We start from the raw sequence: 27,660 nt of genomic DNA on the forward strand, positions 1-27,660 counted from the left end.
GTTCTGTCTCTTTCTTTCAAAAATAAATAAATGTAAAAAAAAAAAAAAATTCAGAAGTGTCATGGGAGCAATGATTGTTTCTTTTTTTTTTAATTTTTTTTAACACTTATTCATTTCTGAGAGACAGAGACAGAGCATGAGCTGGGAAGGGGCAGAGAGAGAGACACAGAATCTGAAGCAGGCTCCAGAGTCTGAGCTGTCAGCACAGAGCCTGACGTGAGGCTCGAACTCAGGAGCTAACTCAGGAACTGTGAGATCATGACCTGAACCGAAGCTGGATCCAGGTGCCCCAGAAATGATTGCTTCTAACAAGCGTATGGAACATGTGCATGACTTTAATTTCTCCTAAATACTTGCCTAGTTCTTAGGTGCAGATTTGGGGTAAATAGATAAAATATTCATTCCTAAGGTCTGAAGTTCAGGAAAATGTTCTGGAAAAAAAAAAAGAATATTCTTATTTACTTAGTATCATAAAGGCTTTCAGAATGGTGGAGCTCTAAGTTAGATCAAATCAAGACAGCCGTATAAGAGCAGTCTTCCAGGAAGCTATCAGATCAAATAATGACAATTCCCCAGGATCGAGTCTTTGAAGAATTTCTGGTCCCACTCTGCACTCTAGTGCCTGCTAGCCTGCTGCTTTTTACCTTGACAGCAGGTTTTTGGTTTTTCAATGCTACTTCACAGCTAGAGAGGAAGGAAAGGACATAAGGCACATCAAAATGCTAAAGCCATTAAAAGAAAAAAAAAGAAATATCAAGTTCCAAAGAATAAAAAAAAAAATTAACTTAATTCAATCTTTAAAACAATCTTAAATCTTAAAGCTAGTGCAGTTCTAACAAGTTGCAGTCATTTTTCTTGAATAGATGTTTCCTGTAGACCAGTTAATTTCCAGAGTCCTGGAAAATAGATTCTGACAATGTTTGCCAGTTATCTCACAGCTTTTACGGAGGAGAATATTTGTAGAGGCCCTTACTCCACAGTTTTTGATGACATTGCTTGGATGATCTATATGTCACCTAGAATTGTGTTGCTTATCTAATCATAAATGGAACAGCCAGAGCGCCTGGATGGGCAGTCGGTTAAGCATCAGACTCTTGGTTTCCGCTCAGGTCATGATCTCATGAGTGGTGAGATTGAGCCCCTGGATCCAGCTGACAGTTCAGAACCTGCTTGGATTCTCTCTCTCCCTCTCTCTCCGCCCCTCCCCCACTTGCATGTGTGTGCTATCAAAATAAACAAACTTTAGGAAAAAACAGCAAAATCAACACTATAATAATGATAATGGAAAGAAAAAGAAAGCACAAAGTAGTCAGAATGACTGGAAAGAGCTCATTCTGAATATAAAAGGACTATGTTTTTATAAAGGATACAGTAGTGTTTTATACAAAATTCATGTACAAAATTGAATAATTCCCCCCCCAATTTTTAGCTGCAAAAGCAACTACAAATCAGATTTATCCTTAAAGATGCAGTTTGCCAAACCTTTTCTGAGTAACTTCTGAACAGAAAGAGGACACACACAAAACTACATTCAAAGGGAATATGACATATTTTCTCAGGCTGTTAAAAAAATAACTTCAACCCCACCTATCAGCTACCTTCTCAATTTAAAATATTTATGCAATAAATCATTTTTGGTATGTGAAAAAATGCAGAGTACAAAATATACCTATAGGTTTTCATCCAGCCATCTACTTGTATAGGGGTGACCATAGATGAAAGAAAGAAAATAATTCTAGATGAGAGATGGGAGGAAGAAAACAGAAAAGAAGAAGGAAGAACATAAGAAAGATAAAAGAGATACAGACTAAGAATATATACCACTACTTGGTACTGGCTGTATCTGGGTGTTACTATTCTTTTTCTTTTTAACTTATATTTACGTCCTAATATCTTAACAATCTGCTAATACGACTTTATTTATAGTATATCTCTAAATGCAGCCATAATTTTTAACAAGCAAAAAGAAATACTATGCTTTTTTAATTGTTAATATATTTTAATGTTTATTTATTTATTTTCGGAGAGAGAGTGCAAGCAAAGGAGGGACAGAGAGAAGGAGAGAGAGAATCCCAAGCAGACTTGCACTGTCAGTGCAGAGCCCAATGCAGGGGATGGAATTCATAAACTGTGAGATCATGACCTGAACCTAAATCAAAAGTTGGATGCTCAGCTGACTGTACCACCCAGGCACCCCAGAAGTATCATCTTAATGAAAGAAGAGAAACCACACTGAGATTAAGATGTTAGCATACAAATGATTATGATTTCAAACAATTAATACTACTTGTTTTACCTCCATAATAACTCTCTGTGTAAAGGGCTGAATAACATACCTGATTTTCTCATCAAGTTAAAAAAAAAATCAAGTTTTAGGGGCGCCTAGGTGGCTCAGTCGGTTGAGGGTCCGACTTCGGCTCAGGTCATGATCTCATGGTTCATGGGTTCGAGCCCCGTGTTGGGTTCTGTGCTGACTGCTCAGAGCCTGGAGCCTGCTTCGGATTCTGTGTCTCCCTCTCTCTCTGCCCCTCCCCCATTCGTGCTCTGTCTCTCTCAGTCTCAAAAATAAATAAACATTAAAAAAAAATTTAAAAAAAATCAAGTTTTAGCTATTTGGGTTATGGTAATATTCGATTACTTAATTAAACTTAAATTAACCTTTAAGTCACATGAACTATTATTAGTGTGAATAATATTCTAAATTAATTACATATATACACTATACTATACAGTTTTAAGTATCCAAATTGTTTAAATTATTTTCTCAAAATTCAGTATTGAAATATATTATTTGTGTTTGCTACAAAATGACTGTATACTGAATCTGGACAGTTTTAGTTTGAAAATTATGGAATAGTTAAATGTTTAAGTTATTAGATAATAAAAATCTCTCAAAATCTAAATTGTTTTTAATGTAATAGTCAATTAATACAGTTAATATTTTCTGCAAAATATGATTTTATGTCACAATATGTTACACATTCATTTTCTATCTGATAATAAAGATGTATTTTTAATTGAGCAGAAGATAATTCAATACTTTTTCATATAATCTATGCATTAAGATTGTTAGTATAAATACACGAACAGGCATATTGTTTTAAAAATGGCTTACCTAATTTTTACCCAAAACATTTTATTTCTAATGTACACCAGTAAAATAAATTACTAATAAAAACAACTTCTGGTTATAAAAATCTTCCAATGAAGCACCTTTTCTGAAAGCTTTCACTGAAGAAAAATTCAAGAATTGAAAGAAAACCTGTGACTGATGACAGACTTGACAGTCTGAGGCACTTTTAATCTTTGTAAAATTTAAAGGAATTTCTTACAATATTTTTATTCCCTAATATAGCGAATGAAATACAATATAAAGTGCATTTGATCAACACTGGTAATTGATATGTTAACTTTTATTTCCTATTCAATATAACCAGGATAATAGCAAATCAAAATATCTCCAGTGAATTTTTGTGTATGACATTTAACAAGATGTCTACTCAGGTAGTTTAAGTTGTAGGGAAAATTTTATAAAGGCTTACCCCATTTTTTGGAAAAGCAATCCATCCCAAGTCCCCCATGACAGTACGTGAATCCAATAAATTCACTGAAAGAAAAAGAATACAAAACTGAGTCAAATGTATAAAAAAGCATCACTATTTTCATAGTGTTATTAAGAGTGCATATTTCTTACATAAATGGAGTTAGATTAAGTATTCATTATGATGAATACAAGAGTGATAATTCAGTGAAAACATTATTTGAATGCAAGAGAATAAGTGATTTTGAATAAACATTTGGAAAACAATTACAGAAAATATAAACAAGTCATTACTCTACGTGCTCTTTTTTGTCAAACAAGGATAAAGGAAAAGAACTGGTAATAAGAAAAAGAAAAAAATGAAGGTCCACAGAAAACCGTATAAAGACCAAGCCACTTCTTTAATGGCTCTAAATTCGGGGATTAAGCTGCCATAACTTTGTGACTAAACATACTGTATTTTAATGTTATAAAGCAATTAACAAATAATTTACATTAAATAAAAATAAGCTATTCCCAAGCTTGTAAGATTTTTTCGTGATATTAACTGAAATCTGTAATCCAAATTGCAAATTAAATTAAGAAATAAATCTACACACCTTTAACCAATCCAAGAAAATTATAGTAGCTTTCAGAGTTGTTGCTATAGCTAACTGTCCACTGCATTCCCCAAAATATCAGCTACTTACAAATAACCATAGTCTAAAATGTGCTTCTTATAGAACTATCAACTACATTTTTGAAATGCAGACCTCAATTATGGCTGGATTTCCTAAATTTCGGGGAACTCCAAGAATAAAAGTCTTTTTTTAAATTATATGAAATTTATTGTCAAATTAGTTTCAATATCATCATTCCAAAAGGAAGCCACGAAACAGTATGTACATACACGTGCACCCACACTCATCCACATACACACACAGTGTTTATATTTCAACAGGTTTGCCTATTCTTCTCTCCTCCTAAATTAAACTTAATTAAGGATACTGAACAGTCAAACTGCTTCAGACCTGGATCACAGATCATTATCTTTTCAGCCTATTATGCCTAACCCAAATGATCTACGTGGCCCAACATGCAGCTAAACCACTTTGAATGAGCATGGCATATGGACCCAAAAGGAAAACAACTGGGTTAATCCTAGTTGGAGGTACTAAAGCTTCTTTAAACTACATTCAAGAACCACTATGTTGAAATGCCATCAATTCTAAAAAAAAGATTCTATCTGTAATATAAAGCTGGAGTAGTAAAGTAGTAATAGTTGATAGGTTGGAAAATGTGTTACAATACTCCTATAAGAAAATTTAAGGTAAAATTATTACAATCAAGGACATTAGGATCATAAGTTAAATTAAAAAAATTAGGTACTGTAGAAATTATGTGCATTTAAGCCTTATTATCCATTGATTTATTTCATATAACATTTGCAAACATGTATATCTTATATGCTAATTTAATAGTCTCTAATAATAGTAGTAATATAAAGATAAATCCAAAGTTTTAAGTTCTAGAAAACACAGATATACACTCAATACCACATATATATGAAAACCTTTTATGATGTGTATGTATTTAATAAACTTGTCTATTTCCCTCATTAGGTTCTGAGCTCTTTAAAAATCCATGCCTATAGAATGTCTATCATCTTTAGGCTACACATATAGTGGCTTTAGAGAATAATAAAACAATTTGTTGGATTATTCTTTTTTAGAAGAAATTGGCCTAGCTGAAAAACTATTGTTTCAAACAGTAAAGACAATAAACAAACCAAAACTGTTCCATTACCCACTGACCTTGCAAATACACCAGCCATCCCACTAAATCTAATTTTTTAGTTACATCCATACTCTTTTTATTCTATTGTTGGCTTTTCTAGTCTCCATGGGAATAAAGCTACATTAAACTTAAATGTCCTTGTCCTCATTTTAGTTTTTCTGGGACACTAGGGCTATGTCTAGACATGACTAAATACCAGGGGAGTACAGAACCTAAATCATTATGTTTATTCATCCTTATGATTCATTTGATTCACCTTTGATATTGAGCAGCAGTGTATCTGTGTAGACCTGATAAAGTAGAGCAAATCAGCAAGCTAAAGGCCTTCTACTACGATGGCAGTCGAACTGAACTTAATCCTGTGGTGGCAAACTGATGTGAATAGGAATTCTAGGAATTCCTAACTAGCCTGCCAGGAGAAACACAGCATTCCTTGTAGACCTCTTAATAACATGTGGATCTTCAAATATTCATTATTAACAACACATTTCCAGATGTCTTTCTAAAATTTAGTTCCTTTCGCTTGAATTAACTTTAACCTGAATCACTATTCTTTTTTTTTTTTTTTGGCTTAAAAGGTATATGTGTGTGAAATTAAATGAATAAATTCAAAATACTAGGTAGGCTGTTAATACAATGTATTAGGTGCTTTCAACATTGGAATACATTACCAAACACATGAGAATACCCATCATAGGAATGCACATTATCTTTCTTATGAAGACTTTGTCAAAACTTTTTCTTCAGATAAATAGACACATATGTCACTTCCTACTACTGTTTAAAACTGTTTTTTCTTTTTGAAACAGATGTTTTCATAAAATTCACAATGTTAAGAAGATACTTATACATATGATTACAAAATTGGAAATTGAAAAAAGGGTAAAATTAGATGTTTCAGGCAATTACTTGCAGGTTGATATATCATAATTTTGTTCATATAATTCAGAGGAAATTGGAATTTGATGCCTCAGGAAAAATAATTAAAATTATAGCTAGATAGGTAGATAGAGATATTTACATGAAGATAGAAATATAGATATATATAGAGAGAGATGTAGAGATTATATAAGTGTAGAGATACAGAATGTTAGCTCTCTACAAAATCTCCCAAGTTTTACACATGCTGTTTTAGCTGTCTCAGATGCCCTTTCCGCCATTTGAATTTCTAAGCTCTTCATTTGTCCAATAACACATATTTCAGGAACTGTTTTCTCCCAGAAGCCATCCTAGTCCTCTTTCCTAAACCTAGGTAAGCTATTATTACTGAATCTTCTATTAGCACCCAATTATTAGCTCCAAAACACTGAATATACGGAATTGTACTGTTGCCTTAAAGGAATACCACGTTTGACTCATGCCTCTGAACCTAGCTTGCACTCAGAACAGCTGAATAGCTGTTTGTCTTATTAATGAATCATTTGGTCAGTGGGCAGATCAGGAGGGTGTGTCTGAATCAACATACACCAGTGATTCTCAACATGGGCATCCAATAATATCTGGAGACATTCCTGATTGTCATAACTGGAGGGTGGGAGGAATATTTGCTACTGGCTTTTCATGGGAAGAAACCAGGTATGCAGCTAAGCATTTCTTAATGCACAGCAAAACTTTCCCCACTCCCCAGTAAGTAATTATGTGGCTTAAATTTCACTAGTGCCAAAGTTAAGAAACCCTGGTATACACCTATGATGCTACCAGAAAATCTCTACTTTCACATTCTTTGACCAGTAGTACAGCAGTAACATGATATTCATTAATAGAAGTTAGCACATTTGGATGCGTTCCTTATAAATTAAAACTAAGGAAATAAGAGTAAAAAAAATTGAAGTCTTATTTAAGGGGAAATAGATTGTTCTTATTACCCAACACCCTTAAATTATTCTTCACATAACTAATATAACTGTTATTACAAGTGTTCTTATTTATCCTCTAATAATTTCCCAACATTTATGATGGCATGCATGAAAAAACACTATGACACTGATATTATTAATGCCTCCATTTCCCCCACTACTTAAGCTAGTTACATAAAAAACAGAAGTTTAGACATAGAATATACATAAATGTGAATTTTCAGAACTTCATTACCCAATTTCATTACCGAATTTATTAAAAGGGGAGATTGGCAGTAATGGAGCACAGTCACTAAGTATCTTCTGTGCAACAATTACAGTAATTAAATTGTTCTGAACAGTATATATGCTTGTTGTAAATTGCAATGAATACACAATGAGTATTGATCTTCATTGTACAACTTAATTAAAACTTGTCTGGGAGAAGCCACTAATGAATATAATTAGAGGGAATGTTTGATACCACAGTTACTCCGGGAGACATTAATTAGATATCAGAAATTTTATGGAAAATGTTTTTATTCTATTATTTATATTTTAAAATAAAGCTACACTATTAGACTGAAAGACAGTCTTCAAGGTCATTTCCCTCAGCCATTATATAATTACAATGAAGATGGGCATATTGGTTGGTATTCTCATCAGTAATTAAGAAGGCTCATTCTCCAGGAGAAATAACTCTTCAGGGGTCAATGAGTATATAGTCTATTACAAATTCCTAAAGTTAATATAGGGAGAAAAAAGACTCACTACTGTAAGAACTTTTTAATAAGTAAAAATAAGTTAACTGTCCAACCAAATAACAGATTATAATGATTATAATTGAAATTAACTCAAACTAATCTTAAGCATGCTTTAATTTCATTACTACACACTAATAATTTTAATGCTTTCTTTCACAAACAGAAAGCTTTTAAAGAATTTACTTCCAGAAAAGCCAGAGAGTTGCTAACTCATTCTTTTGGTTGCGATTCAAGGGCGGGGAAAAGAAAGGATAGAATGAGTAAATTGGAATATGTATAAGAAGATTCCTAAGTTTTCAACTTCACACACTGTAACAATTAAAGATTAATTTGAGTCAATAATTCAAATATGCTCTTCAATAATCATAACTTTCAAATATTCATAACTTTCCATATATCATTCTGATTCCATATTTTTCTCCTTAATATCTTGCTAATATTAGTCATAAAATGTGGAAAAAATTTATTGGATTCTCCAGGAACACACTGGGATGAAGGTGTTTTGAAACTTTAAAGAGTTAAAAGACAGCTCAAGGGGGACCGTAGGTGGGTCATTCGATTAAATGTCCAACTTTGGCTCAGGGCATGATCTCATGGTTTGTTGAGTTCAAGCCCTACATCAGGCTCTGCACTGAGAGTGTGGTGCCTGCTTGGGACTCTCTCTCTCTCTCTCTCTCTCTATCCCCCCCACTCCCTCTGTCCCTCCCCCGCTCGTGTGCATGTGCTCTCTTTCTCTCAAATTAAACAAATTTTACAAAAAGACAGCTCTAGGACACTCAATCCCAGCACCATCAGTGTTCAAGGCCTTGAGAGAATCTGTGATCCTTATAAAATAAAGACCCAGAAGCATATTCTTACTCGTATTTTGTTTCTGTTTTTCCCGTGATCTTTACATAAACATAATTGTAATGGTATTGGGACCTCCACTACAGTATAAAGATAGAATACTTTGGATTAGTAGCAGATAAAATAGCATTCTCTTTCTTTGAAAGCATTGACTCAAAGCCCCATTGCATACAGTAGAATTTTGATAGATGCTTATTTATTGATTTCCATTTAACAATATCAGAAAAGCTACTGGATTCAATTATAGCACACATTTTACTGATCTGCGGGAACAAACCCCAGATGTACAGCTGTCCAGCCTCTCTCCTTGGTCCCATTCAGCACAGATGTGATTTCTTGCTTCCAGGCTAAATTTTATAATTTGACAACTGCTGCAGGGAACAAAGAAGAGTTGACAATATGAGTGCAGGGAAAGAGTACATGTGTTTCCCATTGGAAAACTTAATTTGTAAATTTGGTAAAAATTATGTTATAAGTTTAGAAGTGTTATGTAGATTTCTGGGATCCCTTTACTTGAAGGCAAAATTCCATAACCAACAGTATTTCTGCAGACAACAAATGGGAGATTTTTTTTTTTTTTAATTCTGAGCAACCCATGTGCACAATTTTTTCCAGGAAAAAAAAAAAAATGAAAGAATATGGAGAAAGGAATTTATTCAGTGCATACTATGTGTCAGATATTGTATCAAGTAACTTCCATTGAATCTTCCCAATAAACCTATAGGCTCACTACGAACACTGACAGCTTGCAGTCTCATTCAGAGCCCAGCAGGGAAATCAAGGAAAGAAGAAAGCATCAAGTAATACTTAAAGTCTTCATGACAAACTACAAGCCCTGATTATGGATTCTCACAAACAAGTTCCTTACTTAAAACCTGGATGTAAGATACTTTGATTACAACCATCTACCTCCATGGACATTCAAGGGCCATGAACTAAACCCTAATTATGAATGAACATACTTTATTTGTACATAAAGTATGGCTGGTGAACACTGCTTGAGAAAAATATCATAATCATGTATATATAAACATATATATGTGTGTGTATATATATGCATAATTATATATTATATATATATATATATATATATATATGTATATATATATATATATACATATATATATGTAATTAACTAACAGTGGCCTCAAGCCATCAACATTACCTAATAAGTCTATTGTCTTTGGGAAATCAGTTCTGTCATAAATTAAATTACTTTGTAAAGTTTTAGTTAAAATGTTAAAAATAAATCTCATATTCTCTTCCAGCTAATGCCCTCATCTAAATTCAAATTATTAAATGAGTTGTCAACACTCCTATCTATTTCTGCATATCCTCTTCATTCTTCTCCTAATCCACTGTAATTTGGATTCAAACCCGCTATTTTTACCAAAACTTCTGTTACCAAGTTTATTTGTGATAATCACATAGCTCTGAGTTCCTAATTTGGCAGTATTTGGCCATGACCCCCAGGGACAAACTCTCTCATCTTTTATCTTCAGGGACAATATATTTCTGTGACTTTCTTCTACTTGTCTAGCTACTTCTTTCCATTATAAGCTACTGTTCCTGTACTTACCTTCAAACCTTGGCTTTGATTAATACTCTATTTTTCTGGACTGATTACACTTCTCATTCTATACCAATGATTCTTGCCTAAGATATAAGAAAGGAATAAAAATAAAAGAAGAAGCAAAAGAATTTGGAAAGAACAAGTGTCTTGGTACCACTCCATACATACTGAATTAGACTGTTTAGAATGGAAAATGATTGGTAAATTTTTTTGTTGATTGTTTGCTTGCTTTAATAGTCATATTAGCATATGTCCTAACATAAGGACCCATGTAGAGAGGCTCATGAATTGCTGTCTTCAGTTACAATGTAGATGTTGATGATCCTCACAAATCCATATATTTTGTCTATTTCTTTCTCCTTAAATCCCGATCAATTTATAAAGCTGTCTACTGGCTTTCAACACATTTATGATATCCAGTCATCCCCAAATGCACAAAGTATCTTCCGTGCACAACAACAAGCAAACATCTCCTGCTATGTTCCCTAGTTCAGTGAATGCAATGTCAAAAAACTACTTGTTCTATCCAGAATTCAGTGAGTAATCTTTGTCTCCCTTTACCTTTACTCCCCCAGCAAATCAGTGACCAAATCCCACCCATTCCAACTATATCCTGTATCTAACTCTCTAAACTGCCTGTTCTGTTTCCTTCCACAGCATAACCATTCTAGCCAAATTCATGCCATAATTTTTCACTTGAAAAATATCTTAACTGGTGTCTTAGTAGAAAGGCATGATCCCTAACAATTTCCTCAAAACATTGCTTTCAGAAAGATCTTTCTAGGCAACTAATACGATCGTGTCACTCCCCTACTTCAAACCTTATCGTTATGTTTCATTTTTTAATACAAGTCCTTCCAGGGTTGGTCTCCATTTTCCTCTCCAGTTTCATTCAGGCTTTTCCCTCCTTTATTTTCCACAATTTGGCAATCCCCAACTTATTTTCAGTTCCATTGTGTGGTTTCACTATTGATTCAGTTCTGTCCAATGAGCTCTGAAGGAGACCTGAAGCCAAGGGAGTTTTGGAGAAGAAAATATTAGAAAAGGAAACTCCTGGCTGCTTTGAAAGTTGCTGGGTATGGGTGTGTTTCCTGGATCTGATGCAGCCATCTACAGAAAATAAGGAGAATCAGCAGGAGAGCAAAACCTACAGATTAAGGTTGGCAGAATGAAGGGTTGGGAAGTATCTGGTTCCAAATTATATCATAGAGTAGCTAATCCATCTAAATTTGAAACTTGCTTCTCTTAGGACTTTCTGTTATGTCAGAAAAAAATCAATTTTGTTGCTTAATCCACTGAGGAAGTGATTTGCTGTTATTTGCAGAGGAAGACATCCTTACTGATACAATTGCTAAGTGGCAGAATTTGAAGGCAAACTCCAGTCTCTTTTATTCCAGGGTCTGCTCTTCTTCTATCCTGTCTTGGTACCTCTAATATTCTACTAACGGAATTCCAATAGTATTTCCAAATGAGTGACTTAAGCTCAGATTATTTATCTTTGAAATGATATCTAAAATGAGCTTCGTTCCCTTAAATCTTAATATATTATGCTTAATTGTTGACTACAAAGCATGACTGTTGCCTTTAATGGTTTCAAAATATTTTCATTTCTATTGATTTTGTTATTTTTCTTTTTCTTCATTTTGTTTCAAAATATTTTTCATATGGTAGGGAGAAGTGTTAGCCACTGCTCTTTGTACACTAAGCAGTAGGATTTCATACTAAGAAGCATAAAACTCTGAAGGAAGCATAAAACAATCAGAAATGTATACTAAAACATTCTGAATTGTTAATATATTCTGAAATTGTAAATTCATGGAGATGGCAAGGAGGAATTCAGAATTAGTATCCACTGTTAGTCCATACAAAGTTTTTAGGCAAAGGTAACACTGAGATCCATTGACAGCTAAATTATGACTAATGAGCAGTCTGCTACATTCACAGGACACATGGCATGAAAAGAGCAAAACCATATGGTTTTCAGCAGCTACCTTGTCAGGTGTGGTAACCAAACTTGTCAAATCTTACATATTGTTTTCATTCTAAAGAGAAAAGTCAACATTAGATGACATAACAGGCTTGAAAATCATCACATCACAAAATACACTCATTTAGTAGCTGCTCAGTTCCACACCACACTGTGTATATATGAAGCTGTTCCTTACAAAATAGCATAAATCTTTAACAGTTGAAATAAATGTGCTTATTCACAATTCACTTTTTGAATGGTTCACCGCACAGAGAATATTCATTAATTCTATGGTTCTGATTTGCTACTATGTAAGCTTGTGGAAATGATTTTACTTTGAGGGACTCAATTTTCATATCTTTAATATCAGTGATTGAAACTAATAAAGTTATATGTGTCTGTGCTTAATATATGTTGTATCACTTAGTCTTAGCAATGATCCTTTGGTATGTTTTTCCCCCATTTTTCAGATAAGGAAATTGAAGTGGAGAAAAGTTAAATAAGGCAGTGGTCCAAGGTCCCAGAGCTAATAAGCACACAGCTGGAATATAAATCCAAGCCTTATCTAACTCCAAAGCTCTTGCTCTTGCTTCTATATCACACTTGCCCGATGTTGGACTTGCTGAATCCAAAGGTTTACTCCTTTGAAACTCTTAACTCTTATACCTCAATGAGTTTTATTAGATCAATGAATTCTGAATAATATGTTACAGAAGCCAGCATCTACCATAACATTCTAATAGTACTGTATATAAGATGGAAACCTTCAGATATATTAATCCAAACAGAAAAATCATTAGTTTTTCCTGGGCTAAATCACAGTTTAGTATCAAATTTCCAACAAGATTCAAGTTAGTTACAAGATTCCTGAAAACCAAAGGGTGAGCAACAAAATCATTATGAACTCTCTTTTCTTAATTTTTAATTTTGCTATTCATTATGCTTTGCACATGTTAACTGGGGGCAAAACAGAGCATATATTTGTCCAAGTATACTTTGTCCTTAGATGCCAAAAAGCACATAAAAACAGAATGTTAAATATATGCAAAGCTGATTCTTTGTTTTGGATGCATCCTTACCCCAGTCCCTAATTATCCCTAATGCTTGACTGAAATCCCACAAACTGCAAAACAATCTATATAATCATTAGCTTTCAAGCCTTCAGGGTAGGATAAATGATGATTGAATCTGAACATGAACTAAAACAGGAACTTGCACAAAATCACAGAATGCATTTTAAGGTGATGGCATTTCCAAAAAAAATGAGTAAAAACTTGGGTAGCCCAGTAGCCCTTTTTGTAAAATGAGAAGTGACCCAAATTTTTGCTGTCAGCTGAAGTCATTATGCTCATTATCAGTGTTATAGTTCAGTTAAAATTTAATTCCAATGTAAACCCTACATAATAATTCTTTATTACCTAAAATATTTTTAAAAACCTATATACTAAAAAAATGGGTGGGTAGTGATTTATCATGAAAAACCAGTCAAAATGTACAGCAATACAGACATAAGTATGAACAAATATTCTGCCCAATAACATTAGGTGGCTGAATATAAACAGTTCAGTACCCAGCCCTAATTACCCATCTCGAAATAGCTGGCAGCATTCAAGACAACAGGAAAGTAATTTTTAAGTTAGTTTATTAAATACAGTGAGTTCTATATCTTATAGGATGTTAAGATTGATGATCTAATAGCAGTTATGCTTGCCCAGTTAACCTGGTGCCTAAACTCGACTTTTTTAAATCAAAATGTAACCTCAGTACTTGGCTATTTCTCCTTTTACAAAGTAAAAAAAAGGAAAAGGAGAAAAAGAAATAAAGCAAAGGTACTTTCACTTTTCTGTGGTATTGTCAAAGATGCTTTCTTTGCCTATTAATTATTTACTTTCTTTCTCCTTCCTTGGTATTGGATTCTTACCAATAAGAATCCAATTGCTGAGTTTGGACTAGCGATGTGTCTAGTACCAGACAATGGGTCACGTATGGCATTAACAAAAAATGATAATCATGTCTTTATTATCTTAGCCTCTGTTGAATCTGGTAGCCTTGTTATGTAGATCCAGCTAATGAGATATAAACAGAAATCTGCTTTCCAGTCTGGAAATGTTTTGTTGTCTAGCTGAAGGAATAGTGCAGCTGAGATGATTCTTGGCTCTTCTCTTTCTCTTCTTGTTCTGAACTGGATGTGATGTTTGGAGATGTATCATCCTTCTTGCAATGATGAGGCAATAAGCTTGAGAGTAAGGCCAAAAAAACCCATCAATGATTCCAGTCCTGACATCATTAAACACTGAACCCAAATCACCAAATTTCTACCCTGAAACTTCTTTCCCAGACATATGAAAGACAAGCCCCCTACATCTAAGTCACTATTGAACTTTTTTTTTCTGTTCCCTGCAACCTAATTCAATCCTACATAATACAGATAATATATGAGCAATTGTGGAAAAAGTATAGCTCACTGCCTTAACTTCTATTTCAATTCTATGGAATATGGCACCATCAATGAGTGAGGGTTCACTCGTTCAACAAATATTTATTTAACATCTATTTAAGTACCCAGAACTGTCCTAGGTCCTAGGATACATCAGTGAAGAAAACAGGTAATATCTTGCTGATTGTTCAGAGTTCTCATTGCTTGGTCCTGAGACTAGAATTTTGCTTGAATGTACATTACTTGTGAAATAATCCTCCTATGTCCCCTGAGTCAGACTCTTTTTTAGGCACAGTCATCTAAATGAACATTTAGTATTGATGATATATATATATATATATATATATATATATATATATATATATATGTATATGTATACATATGTATACATATGTATACATATATACGTGTATATGTATATATATACATATATATGTGTGTATATATATATATATGTATATATATATATATATATATAATGTTTTGAAACACATTCAAAATGAGTATAGTATTTTTTTAAATGTAAAGGGGGTATTAACCATACACCTTGAGGATCAGTCCTGATATCAATGGCTCTATCATGTACTATATAACAAACTATACTTAGAATATCTTTTTCGTTTGCATTTTTGTATTTGCTTTATAACTCTCTAAAGTATCTATCTTATATTTCCTTATTGTATATAGTGTTATCTGAATTCTAATATACATCACCTTCAGCCTTAGCACATTTTTATACTTTTCTTTTTGAGATTAATAATAAAAAACACATTTATATAGCATTTTCTGAGTGTTAGTCATTTACATGTGTCATCTGTATCTATCTACATATATATATTTATATATTTATATCTATATTTACATATATAAAGATTTTATTATTTTTTAAAAGTGTGATGTTTCTATAATCAGCAGTAGGATCATTTATAGCGCTCTTTAGGAATGTAAATCCACTGGCTCCTTCTAAAACCTACAAAATTAGGATATTAGGTGGAGCCCAGGAAACTGCATCTTAGAAAATCCCCACCATGCAAGTGATTCTTATATTCAATTCAAGTCAGACAACATTAGAACTGGGCTATGCTCTCTGTTCAGTATGGCAAATCTACCTATCACACAGTTGGATTGCTGCGGCAATATCAAATTGCCATAAGTCTGGAAAAGGTAACTCTTGATCTTTGTACTGATACCACTGCAGGCTGACATCACCCAGGCCACACATTTAACTTTGAGTAGCTCTGTTCTATGTGAGGCTTTCTAACAAGAGTCAGAATTTATCTAGAGATAAATTCTATAGCTTCCCAGGTTCTAAACTCAGAGATTTCCAAAGAACTTTAATGAATTTTCATCAGTAAGTCTAGGAGGGTCCAAGACATGGTATATTTAATAATGTTTTGAGGTTGTGATGAGCACCTATAGGTTAGGATACTAAGTTTGAACTCTTGGTTCAAACTAAACCTGACTACATATTATAATTTGTTTTTCAGTTAGTCTGTCAGAAAGCTACAAGTCAGGATCATAGCATACTGATCTTCTATGCAACTTTCCTTTTATATTTTAACATAGCGGTCTTCATACTCAATTCAACATGGCCCTGTGGTTCTAAAGAGATGTCTCAGAGGCACAAACAGATAAAAAGAGGGAGAGGTGAAAACACAGCCAAGAAACCCAACAACTCTGTTATTATCTGCTTCACATACTGAGCTTCCACAGTGACTTCTTTTGAATGAGTTTCTACGGCTTAAAAAAAAAAAAAGAGTTTGAAAACCATTACTAATATGGTGTCCTTGGCTTTCAACAGTGACTTACATAAGAACCTATTAAATGCAAATCAGTTCTCTGTATTTTGAAAAATTGTTAAGACTATTCTTCGTGCATTGTTCAATACCCCCAAACACAAATACCACTGTGACCAGCTTCTCTCAAATCCCAGAGTCAGGAAAAAAAATGTTTTTTGGTTTTTGGTTTTTGGGTTTTTTTTTTGCTGATATAAATGGACAAGTTTTCTACCAGGAAATGACAGCCATCTAACAGAAAGTTGTACTTAAATATTTCTTTTTCAATTGCTTTAACACTGATGATAGTGAGATTTTCTTAATAGAAGCTTTCCATGTCTCTATATACATTGCTTATATTTGTATGATTACTATATTATTTTCTTATGAAACATGTGATTTTTGAAATAAAACATGATTCTTTCATTGGAAATGGTATTACAATGGTATGCACAAATAAAGTATAAATCATAATACAAAGTACATTCATATATATACAACCTCTAGCATAGTGGGTGGAACAAAGAGCTTCAGCATCAAACACACCTGACTCCTATCCTGTCAATTCATTTTCTGTGTAACTCAATGCATGTTACTTGATTTCTCTCAAACCCAATCTCTTACCAACAAACTGGGAATAATGATATCCAGTTCATGAGGTTTCTGAGAATTAAAGATTATGAGGCAATAGCATTTATCATTATTATCCTTCCCATCTAGAGAAGGAATCACTTCAAAGATTTCTCAGCTAAATATAACACAATATCCACCCCCTGATATTTCTGATATATATTTTAGAATAAATAAATATATGTCCAAAAGGGATAGTTCATTAAATATACTAACTAGACACTGGTTAGAATTAAATACACTAACCAAACATTAACCGAGCTCTACTTAAAAAGCCACTCATCATTACATTTTAAACTTTCTCCCTTAAGTTTATTTTTTAATGTCATTCTACTCACATGGTTATATTATCCATTTTACTACTATTTTCCTTGCAATATTAAGAATTCTTACCAAGTTCTAAATCTAAACTGCTTCATAAAGTAAGTGACAGTCTAAATAATCCAGGAAATCTAGAACAAATGAAAGAGTAAATCTATCCCCTCCCAAGAAATTTAAACCATTAAGAAACAGATGTTTTATATTAATTGTTTTTCTAGAGGTAAAAATACATCATGCTTAAAGCAGAAAAAATTATTTTAGTTGGCTGATAGTGGCTCAGGTCATATGAATTCTGAGAATTTCTCATAAGAAAGAATGGAGTGGGGGGAGAAGCAACAGCAGATGAAAGCACAAAGAGACAGAGGCCACAAGATACCTACTAATTATTTTCTAGTCGTGTTCTAATTAGTAGAACTTTCTTCTCATTGATATTTTTTGGTAAACTTAAAGTATTGTACTGCCAAATTTCTTGTTGTTAACTTGTTTGGGTTGGCAAAATCATACAATCCTTGTCAACTTCTTAGTTTAGAAAAGACTTTAAAATGCCAGAAACTCTAAGCTATTAGTGACAAATTTAGGAAAAGAGTTACACTGACTCTACCAACAAAACAGCAATGAGGTGAGACTGGTTGTGGTTAAAAGTCATGCCTTTAAATAAATGAAGACATGACTTAACATTCATTCATTAAAAATAAATTCATAGAGTGTAACATACTTGGTTCATACTTGGTTCATTCATTCCATATGGAATGTCAGGCATTGAGGTTTGCTGTCACTAAGTTTACAGACAGGCAAATCTTTCTTCATATTGATGCATGTGGTAAAGGCAGAAACAAACAAACAAACAAACAAACAAAAAACCTACTGCCACTTATCTTGAAATTAACTTGCTTTGGTTGGCAAATCATATTAACTCTGCTAATGGGAAATCCTTAGTTTAGAAGAGAATTTGTCTTTGATTAACATTTACTTTTTACAATGATTTCTATTCTGATCCAATACCAGAACTGTGCAAACAAGGAAAAACTCAATTTCAGTTCAGTGGTAAAAGCTACACATGGAATAAGAATTGGCACAGAACCTTGGAAGAAACTAGGGAAGGGTCTTACCATATAGACTTAGGCATAAGGATCAAGTTACTTAGGGAAGTTACTTAGGTGAAGGCGGGAGCTGAGTGTTCCCTACCAAGCACCCAGAATCTAGTGTACTGACAGCGGGTGTCCTACACAGGAGCCTTGGAATGTGGAGACAGGAGGGAAGTAGCAGGAGAAATGGGCCACAAGCAAATCACTGAGAGCTTTGTACTCAGGCTCAGGAGTTTAGATTGTAACATAAGGTCACTGGAGAGCCACTGAAAGATTTACACAGGGAGTAAACAAGGGCTGCTTGAGCAATTGAACTAAAGTCAAGTGTGTTTCTTCTGGCATTTCCTTTTACAATAGATACTAGACAGTACTCACTAATGCAGAAAATTAGCCCTTGCTAAATATCAGAATGCCAAACCACGTTATATTTTTTTAGTGGATGTAATATTTAACACATATAATGTTTATTACGTACCAAAACTTTTAACAAAACACTACAGATGTGAATTCACTTAATTTTTGCAAGTCTAAATTGCATTAATATTTCCATTTTACAAACAAGAAAGCCAAGGCACAGGTAGGTTTTCTAGCTTTCCCTAAGTCACACTGCTCTAAGTGGTTCAGCCAGGCTCCCGAGCCTGTACTCTTTCAACTCTGCCTTTTGAAGTCAAGTCCTGGTTCTATAGTTACAAGCCATTTGCTTTACAACTAGTTCTGATTTTTTAATAGATCAAACTTTCTTGTCTTGGTTCCTTTGTTTATGATACTGATTTATACAGGCTTTTTTAATGAGATGCTCATAAAACAATAGAAGTTAGAACACTTGGTAAACTATAGAGTAGTTTAATAATGTAAACTACATCAAAATGATTTTAAAATATTTAATATAACCCTGTATATAAAAAGAAAAAAAAAACTGCACTACTCAAGGGGTTGACTCGGATAGAAGACAAAGGTAAACATGTTTCTCACTGAAGCTTTTAGTCCCATCACTTTTACAAAGAAGTAGAATTACTTAAAAAATATAATACCATGAGTTAAAGCAAAACTGTATTTTCAATTTTTTTTTCAACGTTTTTTATTTATTTTTGGGACAGAGAGAGACAGAGCATGAACGGGGGAGGGGCAGAGAGAGAGGGAGACACAGAATCGGAAACAGGCTCCAGGCTCCGAGCCATCAGCCCAGAGCCTGACGCGGGGCTCGAACTCACAGACCGCGAGATCGTGACCTGGCTGAAGTCGGACGCTTAACCGACTGCGCCACCCAGGCGCCCCAAAACTGTATTTTCAAAACTACCCTCTATTCCCAAGATAGCAAAGGGCAATGATCAGCAATAGATAACACTCTGCAAAGGAGGATTTCTTTTTCTTTGTTTTTTAGTATACTTTTTTCCAGTTTTATTGAGAAATAATTGACATACATCACTACACAGACATACCTCATTTTACTGCACTTCACTTTATTGTGCATTGTAGATACTGTATTTTTTACAGATTGAAGGTCTGTCAACCCTGCATCCAGAAAGTCTATCAGCGACATTTTGTTGACAGCATTTGCTCACTTTGTGTCTTTGTGTCACATTTTGGTAATTCTTGTAATAATTTGAACTTTTTCATTATTATTTTTTTTGTTCCGGTAATCTATAATCACCCATCTTTGGTGTTACTATTGTAATTGTTTTGAAATGCCACAAACTACGCCCACATAAGATAGCAAACTTAATTGATAAATATTGTGTGTGTTCTGACTACTCCACTGATCAACCACATACCCCTCTCTCCCTCTCCTCTGGCCTCCCTATTCCCTGAGACACCACAATACTGAAATTAGGCCAACTAATAACCCTAAGTTTCAAGTGAAATGAAGAGTTGTATATCTCTCACAAATCCAAAGCTAAAAATGATTAAGCTTAGTAAGGGAGGCATGTCAAAAATGGAGGTAAGTCAAAAAGGTAGGCCTCTTGCACAAAAGCACTAGCCAAATTGTGACTACAAAGGAAATGTTCTTGAAGGAAATAAAAGTGCTGCCCAGTGAACACATGAATGATAAGAAGCAAAACAGCCTCTTTGCTGATATGAGGAAACATTTTAGGGATCTGGATTAGAAGATCAAACCAGTCACAACAGTTCCTTAAACTAAAGCCTAATCCAGAGCAAGGTCATAAGTGGTTAGATGCTAGTAGAGATTGTTTCATGAAGTTTAAGGAAAGAAGCTACTTCCATAACATAAAAATGCAAGATAATGCAGCAAAGCACTGCGATAGAAGCTGCAGCAAGCTATCCAGAAGATCTAGTGAAGTTAATCAGTAGAAGTGACTATATTAAACAACAAATATTCAATGTAGACAAAGCAACATTATATTGAAGAAGACATCATCTAGGACTTTTGTAGCTCGAGAGGAGAAATCAATGACTGGCTTCAAAGCTTCCAAGGACAGACTGACTCCTTTGTTCTAGAATTAAAGCAGCTAGTGACTACACATTGAAGTAAATACTCATCTACCATTCTGAAAATCCTAGGGCCCTTAAATCTACTCTAAATATGCTCTGCCTCTGCTCTGGAAATGCAACAACAAAGCACAGATGACAACAGCACATCTGTTTATAACATGGCTTATTGAATATTTTAAGTTCACTGTTGAGATCTATTGCCCAGGGGAAAAAAAAAATCTTTCAAAATACTATTGCTCATTGACAATGCATGGGATCACCCAAGATCTCTGATGGAGATGTGCAATGAAATTAATGTGGTTTTGATACCTAATAACACAATATCCATTCTGCAGCCCATGGATCAAGGAGTAATGTTCATTTTTAAGTCTTATTATTTAAGAAATACATTTCATAAGGCTATAGTGGCCATGGACAGTGATTTGTCTAATGGATTTGGGCAAAGTAAATTGAAAGCTTTCTGGAAAGGATTCACCATTCTAGATGCCATTAAGAACATTCATGATTCATGGGAAGAAGTCAAAATATCAACATTCATAAGAGTTTGGAGGAAGTTGACTTCAAACCTCATGGATGACTTTGAGGTGTGAAGACTTCAATGGAGGAGGTCACAGCAGATGTGGTGGAAATAGCAAGAGAACTAGAATTAGACGTGGAGCCTGAAGATGTGACTGAATTGCTGTAATCCCATGATAAAACTTTAATAGATGAGGAATTGCTTCTTATGCATGAGCAAAGAAAGTGTCTTCTTGAGATGGAATCTACTCCTGGTGAAGATTGTTTAAATGGCAAAGGATTAGAATATTACATAAACTAAGTTGATAAAACAATGGCTGAGTTTGAGAAGATTGACTCCAATTTGAAAGTTCCATCATGGATAAAATGCTATCAAGCAGCATTTCATACTACAGACAAATCATTCAGGAAAGGAAAATTCCATCTATGTGGCAAACGTCATTGTTGTCTTATTTTTATTTTTATTTCATTGTTGTCTTATTTTAAGAAATTGCTACAGCCATCCCTATCAGCAACCACCACCCTGATCAGTCAGCAGCTGTCAACATTAGGTAAGACACTTTACCAGTAAAAAGATTACAATTTGCTGAAAGGTCACATGATGGCTAGCAATAAAGTATTTTTAATTAAGGTATGTACATTTTTTAGACATAATGTTATTGTACACTTAATGAAGTAAAGTACAGTGTAAATATAACTTATATACACTGGGAAACCCAAAAAATCATTTGTCTTGCTTTATTGTGATATTTGCTTTATTGTGGTACTCTGGAACTAAACCTGCAATATCTCTAAGGTATGTGTATATTGATAGGTAAGGACTCAATTACTGCAATTTTGTTAATTTCTGAATGTTTTGTAGATCCATTGTTCCTTGTTTCTCATCCACTCCTGTGTGTGTTTTTATGGCTTTTGGTAACAGTATGATTTGACTTCATCATGATTTTCTTTTGCGTAATTACCACAGGATATTCCCTTGAGGTTACCATGAGGTTTACCTAAACTATTTTAAGGTTATAATACCATATTTTAAACTGATAACAACTTAACTTCAATATAATTCCTTTAAAATTTTTTTTCTTTAATGTTTATTTACTTTTGAGAGACAGAATGTGAGCAGGGGAGGGACAGGGAGACAGGGAGGCACAGAATCTGAAGCAGGATCCAGGCTCTGAGCTATCAGCACAGAGCCTGACATGGGACTCTAACTCACAAGCCGTGAGATCATGACCTGAGCTGAAGTCAGACGCTTAACTGACTGAGCCACCCAGGCGCCCCAACTTCAATATAATTCCTAAACTTTATACTTTTACTTTTCCTCCCTCGCACATTTTAGAGTATTGCTGTTACAATCTACATGCTTTTTAAATTGTGTAAGTAATAACACATTACTGCAGTTATGGTTATTTGTTATTACTTTAAAAAAAAACTTTTAAACTTAGAGTTGTAAGTAAATTATGCACCATTATTACCATATTACAGAATCTAACTATGACTATATATATATACCACTACTAGTGAAATTCACACTACTTTTTCATGTTTTTACGTTGTTAATTAACATTCTTTTACTTCCACTCACATAATTCCCTTTAGCACTCTGGTAAGGCAAGTCTGGTGATAATAGAACTCTCTCAAGGGGTGCCTAGTGGCTCAGTCAGTTGAGAGTCTGACCCTTGATTTTGGCTCAGGTCATGATCCCAGGGTTATGGGATCCAGCCCCACATTAGGCTTCACACTCAGCATGGAGTCTGCTTAAGACTCTCTCCCTCTCTCTGCCTCTGCCCTCTCCCTGGCTCACACTCTAGATCTCTTAAAAATACATTAACAAACAAACAAATAAACTCCCTCAGCTTTTGTTTCTGAAGGACAGCTTTGCTGGGTATAGAATTCCTGGTTGACAGTTATTTTCTTCCTGTATTTTGAATATGTCATCTCTCCTGGCCTGAAATGTTTCTGTTGAGAAGTCTGATGATGGTCTTACGGAGGATCCCTTGTACGTAATTTCTCTCTTTTCTTCTGCTGCCCTTAAAATTATTTCCTAACCTCTGACTTTTAAAATTTCAATTATAATGTGTTTCAGTGAAGCCCTATTTGGGTTAAATCTATTTGAGGTCTTTTGGGCCTTAGGGACCTGGATGTCTATTTCTCTCTACAAGTTCAGAACATCTGCAGACATTGCTACTTAAATATACATTCTGTCCCTTTCTTTTGGTCTTCTCCTTCTGGAATTTCCATAATATGAATATTGCTTCTTTTCACTGTATCCCATAATTCTTGTGGGCTTGCTTTCATTTCTTTTTTTTTTTTCTTTCTTTCTTTCTTTCTTTCTTTCTTTCTTTCTCTCTTTCTCTCTTTCCTTTCTTTCTTCCTTTCTTCTTTCTTCCTTCCTTCCTTCCTTCCTTCCTTCCTTTCTTTTTCTCCTCTGGGTAATTTCTAATGTCCTATCTTCCAGGTTGCTGATTCCTTCTTTGAAATGGCTGAGTCTACTTTTGAGAATTTCTATTGAATTCTGCAGTACAGTTATTGTGTTTTTCTTTTCTGAGAGCGAAAGAGAGCATGAGTGGGAGAGGAGCAGAGGGGGAGAGAAAGAGAATCCTAAGCAGGCTTCATGCCCAATGTGGAGCCTGATGTGAGGCTTGATCCCATGACCATGAGATCATGACTTAAGCCAAAATCAAGAGTCGGCCATTCAGCTGACTGAGTCACCTAGGCACCCCTGTATTTTTCAGTTTGAGGAATTCTATGTGTTTGTTTTTGATAGTTGCTGTTTCATTGTCAAACTTCTTTGTTTTGTTCATGCATTGTTTTCCCAATTTCTTTTACTCTGATTTCTTTGTCTCACAGTTCATAGATCTACATTTATTTAGGGCCCATTATTAAAGCTTTATTAGATGTCTTTGGTGATGTTACATTTACCTGATTTTATTTGTGATCCTGGATTCCTTACATTGGTATCTGCACATTTGAGTAATGGGCTCCTCTTCCAGACTTTACTGATTTGCTTTGACAGAGATAGTTATTCACCAGTCAGCTCAGTTGGCATTTTTGTGTGTGTCCAATGGTAGTGTCCTTGGGCAGGTGAAGCCTGCTATTATGGTCTATTTTTAAGAGAGGCAACTGTTTGAGTCCTGAGGATGGGGATGGGGCTTGTACTGCTTTCTGAGAACAGTTGGACAGGACTGCTGGCTTTGTTGCCTACCCACCCAAGTGAGGCTGTTGGATGGTCTCCACAGTTGCCTGAATTCTCCAGTCAGGTTTACTAAATGGTCAGGAAAGGATACAGGGATGTACAGGTTGTGGTTTTCAGACCTGAATCTGGGAAGACTGTGCACTGAATTCCTTGGTCAAGTGAGGCCACCAGTTTTGTTTCACAGATGGGGAAAGACTGTGCTCTCTGTTAAGTGCTACTGTATGTAGGGCTATTGGATGGGCTACACAGTTTCCTGGGTGCTCCAGTTATGTTTCCTGGTTGGACAAGTCAAAGGATGTATTTAGCACTGAGCAGAAACACAAATTAAATTCCCTGTTTGCATGGAAGAAGCAACTCTAAAGCCAATAAACATTTTATTTGTTCTCTTAACTCAAGCTGAACCATAGCTGAAGTCTCTTAACAGAACAGAGCCAATGGCTTTGCTCTGCAAACTACTGGCTTTGCCTGGCTGCCTCTCAACTTCAGCTCTGCTGGGCTACACAGCCTCCAGGAGTTGTCTCTAGCCTTTCTGACCAGTTGGGACCATAAGACACTTTCCACAGAAAGTAGGGCTAGGATTCAGCTCCCTGACTGGAGATGGGCAAACTGAACTCTAGGGTTGTCAAAACTCCTCCTCTGAGGATCCAAATCAGACAGATCTCTTCTTCCCTTCCCTGTTTCCTAGTGAAGTACACTTCTCACTTGGCTCTGCAGATGAGCAAAACCCTTGGTTAGAGTTACTCTTCGGGCACTACAGGTATGAACTTTGTCTGCCATGATCCATGTGCTGGTTGTTGCAGTCCCCTTCCCCTTTCTCCATGGCAGGAAGATTCCCAGTGACCGAAGCCCACGGATTCTCCTGCAGTTCCCATGGTGTGAGATCAGTGCAGGGGCTCCTACAAAAGTGACTCACAATGCTGGGGGAATCTTGTCCCCTCTGGGTTCTCTTTTCCCACTGGAGGAACCAGAGCTCAGGGGAGACCTCTCTGCATTGTGCTGCACTGGCGTGGGGAGAGGAAATGTGGTCAAGGTGTAGCTGTTTGTCTAATCCTTCCAGTGTAGTCTGTCTTGGTCTATGTGGTTTGTGGAGGTGCTTTGGCCTCAACCAATATTCTAGGATTTTCTCAATTGTGTCTTGTTCTTGAATAGTTGCTAGTTGTTCTTGTGAGGGGGACAGAAGTCACTGACAACATATGTCACCATCTTAGTGCCATCATTCCTCCAAGAGACTTTCTTAATGGGATTTCAGGTATACAAAGCTATTTCTAGAGTTTAGTGTGGGCTAGGGATTCGGAACTGGGTTGCTTATATACTAAAGCAACAGAAAACAATTTAAAAAGTAAAGAATACATGCTCTGAAGTAGAAAGGGAGCAATGTATAGGAAGAGATCTTGCCTTGTGCTAATGGGGTTCTGGGCAATGAAGAGAGGAGATGTCAACATGGGGCATATCAGCACAAGAGTCTTTGAGCAGTTTATCAGGTATTTATTGCGATGGAAAAAAAAATCCAGAGCAGCGAATGACCTGAATAGAAAATATCCCCTGGACAGTACATGAATTTTTGTGTGTACTTTTATGACATTTCCCACTGTCTGGAAGGCGCCATTACTTAGATAGGGAGGGCAAGAGTAACTGTGGATATCTGGAAGAGTTTAGTCTATGGTCTCTCCTGGCATAGAAGAGTTGGTAAGAGCAGTGCTGGAGTCAAATATACCTGGGATTGAATGCAAATCTCTGCCACTTTCACATTTGTAACTGTGGGTAAGTTATTTAACCATTTCCTGTTCACTTTCCTCGTGTAAAACAGAAATATACTATTATTATTATTATTTCATAGGCTTGTTTTGAGGAAAAGAAATAAATTTATATGTAAACTACTTAGTACAAATGTCTGGCACAATGTATGCCAATAATCAATGTTATCTATAATTATGGTTTACAGGTATGTGTACTCATTTACACGCAAATAGTCATACATTTCATAAACAGTTCTAAATACAGTACATTCTAAACTTCCTTTCACCTGTTTATGTTCACCTATGTACAAAGGATAAGCCTTCACAGAATTCTATAGAAACTTTTCTGAAAGTATAAAAAATATCTATTTCCTAGTACTATTTCAAATTCTGAATATAATTGAACAGACCAGAAAATTGTATATTTCAGACTAAAACAGTGATGTCAAATTTTAATGTCAGACATTTGTTTCAGGAAACTTCTAAGAATGTAATTCTCTGAACTATCCACTGGGTCATTTCAATGACTATCTACTTATCTATTTATCTATCTATCTACTAGGTAAAACCGGCAACATACTACGCTAGAACTAAATACCTAAAATATTTAAAAATATCTCTTGATATATTTTGTGGCTAATAAGCAACATGTGACCTCTACCTGGGTAATAATGAGGTAAAATGCAATATTTACAACCCATGATCCTTATACTGACGGTTTTCTATTTCCTAATCAAATCCCAGTATTCAATAGCAAATAATGAGGAAACAAGCATAAAATTCAAATAACATCATGTCATTGATTTTTATCTCAGACAGCTCTATGGAATATTTTCACATGAAATACTTCTTTTAGACTGTTCTCCTGTCCTAGTTTCCTTTTAATCATCCAGTGCAAGACAGATGATGACCTGTAATTGTGAAATCTTTTCTCAAATAGCCCATATTTCATAGTGGGGGGAAAGACAGGGCTTTAGATCTGTGGCATACCTGCTTTGCTCTAGGAATTTTATCAGGCAACATATACACATTATTATTTTATTTTCACAACAACCTTGTGAGTGGGTGTTAATACTTCATTTGAACTATGTGGAATCTGAGGTAGATGGTTCAAGACCATTCCACTAATACAGGGTAGAGCTCATTTCATGGTCTTTACATCTCCCCATTCTGCACTACCCAGTAAGAAGCACAATTATTGTGAAGTTAATT

General features: G+C 34.9%; 1 protein-coding gene across 11 annotated transcripts in view; it reads right to left on the minus strand.

Moving 5' to 3' along the window:
• EPHA5 (EPH receptor A5) overlaps window positions 1–27,660 on the minus strand; it is a 342,710-nt gene that overhangs the window by 304,676 nt on the left and 10,374 nt on the right. For all 11 annotated transcript variants that reach the window (XR_009616374.3, XM_060654963.3, XM_060654961.3 and 8 more), the window contains exon 2: window positions 3,543–3,607. Coding sequence is in view for 10 of the 11 variants with exons in the window: in XM_060654963.3 (XP_060510946.2) it covers window positions 3,543–3,607 (65 nt within the window). In the remaining variant the exon portion in view is untranslated. The remainder of the gene's footprint in view (window positions 1–3,542; window positions 3,608–27,660) is intronic.

Source organism: Panthera onca, chromosome B1 (assembly GCF_046562875.1).
Source record: "Panthera onca isolate mPanOnc1 chromosome B1, mPanOnc1 haplotype 2, whole genome shotgun sequence".
Lineage (NCBI taxonomy): Eukaryota > Metazoa > Chordata > Mammalia > Carnivora > Felidae > Panthera > Panthera onca.